The 10,688-nt window shown below is 34.9% G+C and overlaps 1 protein-coding gene across 1 annotated transcript; it reads left to right on the top strand.

Annotated features, from left to right (window-relative positions):
- Positions 1–1,605: 1,605 nt before the first annotated feature.
- Positions 1,606–4,408, top strand: LOC122015753 (cucumisin-like). The gene is made up of 9 exons (XM_042572774.1): positions 1,606–1,682; positions 1,755–1,846; positions 1,932–2,169; positions 2,270–2,783; positions 2,902–2,987; positions 3,063–3,272; positions 3,354–3,465; positions 3,551–3,764; positions 3,864–4,408. Exons 1-9 carry the CDS (start codon positions 1,606–1,608, stop codon positions 4,406–4,408), a joined length of 2,088 nt encoding a protein of 695 aa, XP_042428708.1.
- The last annotated feature ends 6,280 nt before the right edge of the window (positions 4,409–10,688 follow it).

Below are 10,688 nucleotides of genomic sequence, written 5' to 3'. Positions count from 1 at the left end.
ACGAACAAAAGTTTTGATTGAAGAGCTTTGAAGATAGTAGAAACCATTTTTTATTCTCCCATCAAACACAATAGTATTTGTTCCTTTATCTTTTATAAGATAATGATTATGATGAAACTCAAAAATGACATTGTTATTAAGACAAAACTAGCGTGAAGAGAGTAAATTTTTGTGATGGATGGAACATGAATGACATTGCGCATGTGAAAAGTATGATTAGATAAATGAATATACGTGTTTCCAAGATTAACAATTTACAAACCTGAACCATCGCCTACTTGAACTGCATCTGAGCCATAATATGACATTACGTCTATAAGGATATTATAATTTAATGTGACATGATAAGTTGCTCCAGTATCAATATATCAATCAATAGATGAAAACTTTGGGGTTTTACTATGAGTAGGCACGGATGAGAGGACTTTAGGATAGACTTGTGAAGTAATTGGTTTCTTAAAGTTGTAGGGCTATCAATAGATAACCAATAAAGATTCAATTAGTCTAATTAATAAAATTAATTAGATATAAAATAAATATTATTTCAGTTGACGGTAAATATTTTAGTCATAAATTAAACAACATTTCTTTTGTTAAAGTTTAGGTTCTAATTTTGATTTCTGAAATCATTAACATTTTTAAATTTAAGAATAATTAAAATAACATTAAACCCATAATATACTAATTTCATATTATGTTAATACAAAAATGCGAAATTTGTCCCAAATTATAAGACTATTTCATTTACGAATATGAAAAAAAATTAATCAGTCTACATTTACACCTTTATAAGAGAAAAAATTATTATGGAAATTAATCTGAAAAAAAAAGTTAGCACTGTTCTAGGCACATATCTTTTTTACATTAAAAAACATTAATATTTTTTATAGAAAAAAATTATGAATACAAAATCATAATATTTAAAAATTATCTTAATATAATTATAATAATAAATAATTATATTTAGTGATCAAAATTTGTTTACTGATATTTTAAAATATTTTATTAGCTAAAGTTTAATATAATTATGAATCAAATTTAATATAATTACTAGTTAAATTTTTATATCTGCAAAATTCATTTCGAGGATAAAAAATTAAAAATATAAGTCAAAATTATTTTTACTATGAATGATTTTAATTATCAATTAAAATTATTTTTTATTGATAGTTCTAAATATTTCATTGGTTAAAATTATATTTGTTTAGTAAATTACCTGTACAATTTATTTTAGCCCCTAGAATTTTGCCAATAATCATTTCTATTCTAGCAGTGACACCGCGACAACTGACAATGTAATTCATCATGTCCATTAATCCTAAACTCTCCATTAGTTGGCATCCATTATAAAATTCCATGTACCTTGATGGACATTGACAGAAACTCATAGGATCGGAAGAGTAATGACTTCTCTACTTTCGCATCAAATTTCTCTTGCCTTTTTCGTATCCTTTATTCTTTTCTTTACGTCAGCATCTTCAAATGAAGAAAGAAAGGTAATTCCGAAGTTTGTAAATTTGCATTTTGAAAAGTGTTCTTTAATCTGTATTATTACAATTAATATTACCATACATGAATGTCATCCTGTAGGTATATATTGTGTATATGGGAGCTCAACACTCATCCCAGTACCCAACCTATGAATTCCATCTTAATTTGCTTAAAGAAATTCTTGTGAACAGGTAATAAATTGATGTATATATAAATATTATATATTTTATCAAATTCTAAGACTAAAATAATTGATAATGCAGCTCGCCTAGTGAGTCTTTGGTGTATAGCTACCAAAGGAGTTTCAGCGGATTTGCTGCCAAACTTTCGATAGATGAGGCAAAAAAATTGAGCGGTATAATTTCCATTGGAGGGAATAGTTTGAATTGTAGATATGTTATAAATTAATGACAATTTAACACGAATTAATTATATTGTAGAAATGGAGGGAATAGTTTCAGTGTTTCGTAGTAAAACGTTGAAGCTTCACACGACGAGATCATGGGATTTCCTCAACTTCCCGCAAAGAGTAAACAAGAATCCCATACTGGAAAGTGATGTCATCATCGGAATGATCGATAGTGGAATCTGGCCGGAATCCAAGTCTTTCAACGATCAAGGATTGAGGCCTCCGCCTAGGAAATGGAAGGGTGCTTGTGTAAATATGACATGCAACAAGTATACTGATAAAATTTGATCATTTGCAATATCTATATATTTGACTTGATTTAAAATTGTTACTAATATAAATTTTTGATTGATTGAATTATTAATTAAGTAAAATCATCGGGGCGCGCTACTACAATAGATTTTTAGGTGATTACAAGTTGAGCGAGCCATCTCCACGCGACTTTGAAGGTCACGGGACTCACACAGCATCCACTGCCGCTGGCCGGACCGTCTCCCACGCCAACCTCTACGGCCTCGCCAAGGGCATGGCCCGAGGGGCAGTGCCGTTGGCAAGGCTCGCAATATACAAGGTGTGCTGGTCGTTCGGGTGCACAGATCCAGACATCTTGGCGGCATTTGACGATGCGATCTCCGACGGTGTCGACATCATCTCCTTGTCTGTCGGCCATTCCACCGCCGCGGATTACTTCCGGGACTCGATAGCTATTGGCTCCTTCCACGCCATGGCGAACGGGATTTTGACGTCGACCTCTGCAGGGAATGCAGGGCCATACCATGGCACAGTCTGCAACGTGGCACCGTGGATGTTGGTCGCGACTGCGAGCAGCATCGATAGGCACATCATAGACAAGGTGGTCACCGGAGACCATGTGTCCACTTTGGTGAGTAATCAATTAATGCAAAAAACTTGTGTTAGTACGTAGTCTTATTTATGTGTTATTCGTAGATCATGTTGCATGAAAATAAGAAATTATTATTAATCTCGGTGGGAAAATGCAGGGAGTTTCTGTCAACACGTTTGCGACAAAAAATAGGGATGATCATCCCTTGTTCTACTTGCAGGGAAATGCAACTACTTCACCAGGGTATGAAGATAATGCTATATATATATGCGGAATGATATATTCAATAATTATCAAACTTGTCTATTGCTGTTTCAGGGATTGCACTGCTTTGCCAGATATAAACATGGTGAAAGGGAAGATTGTTCTCTGCAAGTACTTCTCTGACGAAATTTTTAGTACAGGCATTAAAGGATTGATATCTATAGATGACTCTTCACTTGACATTTCCTACTTATACCCAGTTCCATTCATTACAGTCAGTTCCTTGGATGGGCTCAAACTTTTGAGCTACATAAACAACACTAAGTGAGTGTTTATTTATAATATTTCATAAATAGAAATCGTAGGTAGTAGCATTAATCCGTGAATATATATGATCTTGGCCAGAAATCCCGTGGCCAACATCCACAAAAGCGAAGAAGTTTTTGACTCCGAGGCTCCCCTGGTTGCTTCGTTCTCATCGAGAGGCCCAAACACCATCACCCCTGACATCCTCAAGGTCATTAATTCATCATTCAGTTCGATTATTTTGGCATATATATATTTTTATTGCAACTTGGAAGTGTTTATGTTTGCATATGCAGCCTGATATAAGTGCTCCAGGAATTGACATTTTGGCCGCCTGGTCACGGGTTGCACCAGTGTCAGGCATCATCATCGACACAAGGGTCGTAAAGTACAACATAATCTCGGGCACTTCCATGGCTTGCCCCCACGTAACCGGCGCCGCCGCCTACGTCAAGTCTTTCCACCCAAATTGGTCGCCGGCAGCCATCATGTCGGCGCTCATGACGACAGGTCTCATGACTAAGCATTATATATACCTTTGTTCTTCAACCCTGTTTTTTGAAGCTAGCGAAATTTCTCATTTTAATTTGTCGTCCATGCTTTATACAGCCAAACCGATGTATCCTTCGGCCCGCCAAGACGAATTATCGTATGGAGCCGGGCAATTGAACCCGGTGAAGGCCGTCCACCCAGGTCTTGTCTACGACGCTGGTGCCAGTGACTACGTGCAAATGCTCTGTAACTCAGGCTACAACGAAACCATGATCAGGATCGTCACCGGCGACGCCAGTTCCTGCTCTGCCAGCAGCAATGGAACGGCGAGGGATCTCAATTACCCTTCCATGGCCTTACATGTTCAGTCCGGTAAAGCCTTCGCCGCGAAGTTCTTGAGAACAGTGACCAACGTCGGCGGCGCCCGACGCTGCAGGTACAAGGCGGAGGTCTGGGCTCATCACAGACTTAATGTGGTGGTGAATCCTAGAAAGTTGAAGTTTTCGGAGTTGAAGGAGAAGAGGCAGTTCACTGTGTCGGTTTCAGGCGGGCCATTGCCAGGGAACTCGACGGTGCCGGCGACGGTCATTTGGTCGGACGGGAAGCATCAAGTGAGGAGTGTGATGGTTGTCTACACGGATTATACAGATTTCTTTTCTTGATTGATCAATGACAATGTGTAAGAAAATATTATATTACAATTCTATTTTGTCAATGTAAACTATTGTTTGATAATTATATTAAAATTATATTACAATTCAATGTTCTATTTTGAAAATGACATATTTATAAATATGAACACTAAAAAAAAAAATTAATTTAGAAGCGGTTTTAAAACTAACCGGTGATTTAAACCATCCAGCCACTTCTAATGCATACCTTTAGAAGTGATTATTAACTGCTTGTGAATATTTTTTATAGACGGTCCTAAACCGATACATGCATGCATAAAGACGACTTGTAGAAGCTGTGATTGACCGTGCGACATAGATATCGATAGAGGCAAACTTTGGTAAGCTTGCTCGTTGATTTCGATAAAGGTTAGGCTTGCAAGGTTGGCAAACACTCTCTATCAGGTTCGATTATGAACTCGCATGTATAATTCCTAAATGAACACTTTGATCTATGGTTATATCTAGCGCATGTGTGCATCTTGTATGTGTGTGATATGTTAGTTGTAATAATTTAGGAAATTATTAAAGTTCTATTGTTTGTTTTTTAAAACAAATTTTTAAAATATGTATCCGAAAATCCAGCAGTGTTCCTTTAGGTTTATCTAGGTGATGATCCATAGTCTCTTTAAATAAATTCTAACAATTAAATAAATTATTAATAAAATGAAAAAAATAAAAGTAAACTTAAAAAGTGAAATATATTATTACCGCGGCTCGTTTTGCCTCATCATCAAAGGAAGAAAATTCACATATTTCCTCAACTCAATTGTTGTGTTCCAATATGACTTAGTTTTCTACTTCTCTTGAGATTAATATGATAACAAATTCACATTTAATACCAAATATTAACAACATAAATTTGTATATCTGCGCAACAACTTATATTGCAAATTTACACATTCCACCAAAAGCTAACTATATACATTATATTCATTGTAATCAATATCTAGAATCCCATAAAACCTTAGAACTTCAAGGATAAGAGCATTAAAGTGTAAAATAGTAAATGAGCAGTGAGAAGCTAACTGAAAGAAAGAAAAGAAATAATTTTGATTTTTACAAACTTATATTCCAATGATGAAATACTAGTGTGTTCCTGTGCATGAGTCTCTTTCTTTTTGTTTGTATTTTCTCTATTGATTTTTGAAGTTCTCTGACATAAAAATTTATAATAAAATTATAACATCTATAAACATATATCGAAAGCAATTAATATTAACTGCATCTCAGTAAACTTCCAATAGTTATATAAAACTTTCCAAATTTGAAGCGTCAGCCCATGAGGAATGGGTCATATTGCAACAAGCTCTTCTAGTGGAATATTTGAATCATATGTTATAGCATTCACTTCAGTCCTCCACCATCTTCATGTGGCCCCCAATATTTGCATTATAACTCTTCTATGTCAATTGGGGATACGGAAATGTGCCTATAAACATAAAATGAAATATGTTCATGCTTTAAATTCAAAATTGAAAACACTTGTCAACTTATAGTAACAAGTTTTCATGCATCATTTAACTTATTTATCGGCATTTTTATTTAATCTAAAAAGTTTAGAGGCAATAGTACACGTCCATTCCATGCAATAATCCTAATAAAATTTACACGTGTCAGTTGAAGATCACCCCATAAGGCTATCCCCTTTTATTAAATTTTACTACTAGCACATGATCGGGGTGTAATTCATGAATATCTCTCATAATAATCTTGCCACGTCTTCTTTGTTGAGCTTGGGATGAAGAGATGACCTCATTTTCATTTGAAAAATATAATTTTCACTTAGTGCTGCAAAAATTATTCACTGTTTATATCCAAAAATAATTTTCACCTTGGTCATTAACCTTCTCATTTTGTGTATCATTTTGTATCTTCAATGGTGAATAAAATGTTGTCTTGTGATTCATTTTCATCATCTTCTCCTCTGGTACTCATCTTTAGCTATTTTGGATTAGCTTTTGTATTCCTTTGTTTGCTATTTTCGAAAGTTACCTAAAAATAACAATATAGAATTGTATGATGTTAATCACAAAGATACAAAACAAATAAATATTGTAATTGGGGGTGGTGATATATTCCATCTATCTTTGAATAGACATAGGGCACTAAAAAAATACAAGATATTTTATCCACTCAATCTAAATGCTTATTCAATCTATCCAAATTATGTGTCAACCACTGACTCCATGCACCATTAGTCAAAGAAAATTTGAATATCTCATCTAAAAGAAATTCTAATTTAGATACAAGTATGTTTCCATTCTAAGTACAAGCTGCTAGTATAGATGAAGGAAGAACCTAGCACACAAAAATTTAAAATTATAATACTTAAATGTATAGGGACCAATTCTGGTAGCTCAGATTTATACCAAAAGGTGCTTCTAGAACTCTATCTGCATGCATAAGATGCTAAAATGCTAAAAATTCACATTCAAACAACCACAATACTTGTATTTGATGCTACCACAAAAAGAGAGTTAAAACCCAAAGCAAATCCCCATGATCTTTATAAAAGTAGAAAAGACTCATGTTCAAATCCAAACAAAATTAAATCTTTGAACATGTCCAAAGCAAACCCTCATCCTCTGAACTATAAAATTAAGATGAAAAACTACTCTAAAACTAAGCTAAAAAAACTACCTTGGAAACCTAGAAATCGGCTAGGGTGGAGAAGCAACAGCATAGGCTTGCAAGGCAACACAAAGAAGAGTCTATTATAATGGTTAGATGCGATGACACAGGCTTGCAAGGAAATTGAGAGACGACCCAATTGATAGTCGTGGAAACAACGACACAAGCAACGAAGAGAAGAATAGTCAATGAAATAGGGTGGGAGTGTAAGGTAAGGTAATGGGGAAGGAGAGTAATCGACATAAAGAGGGAATGTAAAATGTTGGGGCGGGAGTGCGAGGGAAGTAAATCTAAGTGCTATTTTATTTTATTAATATTAATGTTATTATTTAACCAATTTAAATTTATTTTTTTATAAAAATATATATATATATTAATATTGTACACTATAAATGTTAATATTAATTAAGGACCATTGAGTAACATGATTTGTGGTAAATCTACACGAAAGTGTTGTCAAGTAATAATAAAATTGAATTCACAGGGACTGGGGATCAAGTACTAGATTACCAATCAAACTTAACGGCCTAGATAAAATCAAAAGTGTTGGTTGTCATGATTGCAAATCAAAATCTAAATGTGAAAAAAAGTGAGAGAGTGAGAGAGTGAGAGAGAGGGAATCTGAAGAGGTCACAAAAGTAAGCCAAAATATGATCAAAGCAAGTAGATAAAGGAAAAGACAATCAAAGAGAATGATCATAGGACTTCAGTTTTATTTCAATGCAAGTAAACACTTGATCTATGTTTTAATTCTTGTCCTCAATATTAGTTTGTGTAGGTAGACAATCCTAAGGTATCCGATGTGAACTTTTGCTTCTACAGCGACATACCAACCTTAAGTGCGCGTCTAACGTATTAGGTATGATCTAGTAAGTTCTATGATTGCCTAGGGTTCCTCGCGAAAAGTTAAGTAGCACTTTCGTATCCAACTCTCTGCGTCTCGGCTGTCTACGAGTCTGAGGGTCGGATTTTCCTTTTGGTTTATCTCCGAACTCTCATGGGATACGAATCTTGTACTTTTGGCATTGAGATCATGCTAAAATAGTAGATCAGGACCATAATCCAACACATCATAGAAGCAAGATAGAAAGCATGCATAGATCAAAGCAAAGTGTTTACATCACATAGGAATTACTCCCTAACCCTAGACTCCAGTAAATTATCCCATAATCAAGGGGTTATAGCCAACAAACATGATTAACAATAGCAATCAAACAATTTTAAAATCAAATAAAGCAGAGAAAAGAAAGAAAATGCTCAGATTGCTTGAAAAATCCTCCTCCTAGATACTCCTGATGACTCTTTGGTGCGTAGATGGCTTTGGAATAGCTTCAAAGAATCCTCCGCCGACTTGGGGGTCCTTGGACAACCCCAAATTAAGCTCCCTAGTTTTGATGAATGAATCGTCATTTATAGTCACTTGGGTTGGTTGCTCACCACGGGTCGTGTCGCTGGGCACGACCACCTGTGGCGAGGCGTTGCGCAATCAGATAGCCACGAGTACCCGTGGTGTGGCGGTCGAGTCTGCCAAGGCCAAGCTGTGGTGTGGCAGCAAAGTCTGCCATGGGTTGTGACACTGGCCACGACCATCCGTGGTTTGGCGGCAGAGGCTGTCATGAGCCGTGGCACTGGTTACAGTTGCCCGTGGCAAGACGGTAGAGCCTGCCATGAGCCGTGGCGCTGGCCATGGTCGCTCATGGTAAACAGGGCTCCATGCCTTGGTCTTTTTGCTCCCTGTATTGCTTTAATTTTTACTCCTGTCATCCATAATAAACAAGAATAGTATCTAAGAATAATAAAACATAAAAATGAAGTATAGAATCAAGTTATCTCTAATTATGCATGTAAATTTTTACTCCTGTCATCCATAATAAACAAGAGTAGTATCTAAGAATAATAAAACATAAAAATGAAGTATAGAATCAAGTTATCTCTAATTATGCATGTAAAAGTAGGTCAAATGTAGTCAAAAATACGATGAAAATCTTATATATTTCATAGTTATCATTAGACTGATAATAAAACTGAAAGTTCTATTTGTTCATCATAATAAAAAATCATTCTTTAAATTAAAACACAATTTCACAATTGAGCTAAATCCTTAATCATAATAACCAAAAACTCTTTTATAAAAATCACCATATAATTTTAAAGTAGCATTATTTTCAATCAATAAAATATATATATATATATATATATATATATATATATATATATATATATATATATATATATATATATATATATATATATAATTTCTACCTAAATTGACAAACTTCAATTATCATAAGAATAAAAAACAATCATACTGGACAATCAAAATATATTATAGTTTCTAGTGGACTTTTAAAACCTTGCAAATTACACATCATATTTAATTTAAATCTAAATATACCAACTAATTAGGCTAAGAATTTTCTAATTGCCAATAGCCCACTATTGGCCCAAAATAGTTACCTCTATGGTTGAAAAAAACACATGATATTCCTATTGGTTCCTTTGGCAACCGGCTAGAGGGGGTGAATAGTCTACACAATAATAACACAAAAATACCTTTCTTGACTTTATAGTTTAACAATAATCAATACTTGCATAAAAGAAATAAGAAACTAAAAAGAAAGAGGCACAACGGGATTTATTTGGTTACAACCAGAGAGGTTATTAATCCAAGGAAGTTGAAAGCTCACTAAACTCTCCTTTAGACGGAGAAGCCTCTTTACATACATTAAAGCACTAGATCAGAAAGCTAAATTAAAAGAGAAATGATTACAAGTGTTCTATCTAAACTTTTGAGACCAGAGTTGTATTTATAGCCCTGGTCAAGACACTTGGAAGGGTTCCAAGCGCCTGAGAGGATAAACTTTTATCCCCGTCGCAATGAAAGGTGCCACGTCGCGTTCTGGATAAAAACCTACTCCAGACGCTCGGATTTGGAAAGTCAATATTCTGTTGACTTTTTGTCGAGGTCTTCTGGTCTGGTTCCGCTTGCATTGGTCCAGGTCTTCCGCTCTAGCTCCGCTTGCTTGAGTGATTTCGGCCATCCGAAAAGGGCTCACCCGCACCCAACTTCTGGCCTTCGAGCAATCTTCCACTCCGACTTCTCGTCCCTCGGAAACGTCGTGCGCCTCCTTCTCATCCGCCCGCGTACTCTTCCACAACATCTCATCCCTCGGAAGCACCGAGCCTGTCAGCTCTCTCCCGTGTATCAACTATTGAACCTTCTACATCAGTTCTAATTAATTTAACTTCTACTCTATTTACATCCTTTAATATTGATTCCATATTAGAAAAATTATTATGAATAAAATGTATCATATCCATATCATCTTCATTTCCCATGTTCTATGTATCTCTTAGTGTGTGAGGAATGACACAATACCAATCTTGCTCCTTTGGATCACGAGCATAATAAACCATTTGAGCTTGCATTGCAAAAAAATCAATCAAAATTGTACGATTCACAATAAAGAATCAATGAAATTTTCTTCATATAAAAAAGAAAAAGACGATCAATTCATTACAAAAAAGAAAATTTCTATACAGTGTATTTATGGCCGAATCAAAAAGAAAAATTAAAAAAGATAAAACTAAAATTATTAAATATTAACTTAAAATAAATTATAAAAGAAAAAAAAAT

This window comes from Zingiber officinale, chromosome 8B (genome assembly GCF_018446385.1).
Source record: "Zingiber officinale cultivar Zhangliang chromosome 8B, Zo_v1.1, whole genome shotgun sequence".
In the NCBI taxonomy this organism is placed as follows: Eukaryota; Viridiplantae; Streptophyta; class Magnoliopsida; order Zingiberales; family Zingiberaceae; genus Zingiber; species Zingiber officinale.
Note: the sequence above shows the minus strand (reverse complement) of the source record. Positions and strands in the feature narration are given on the sequence as shown.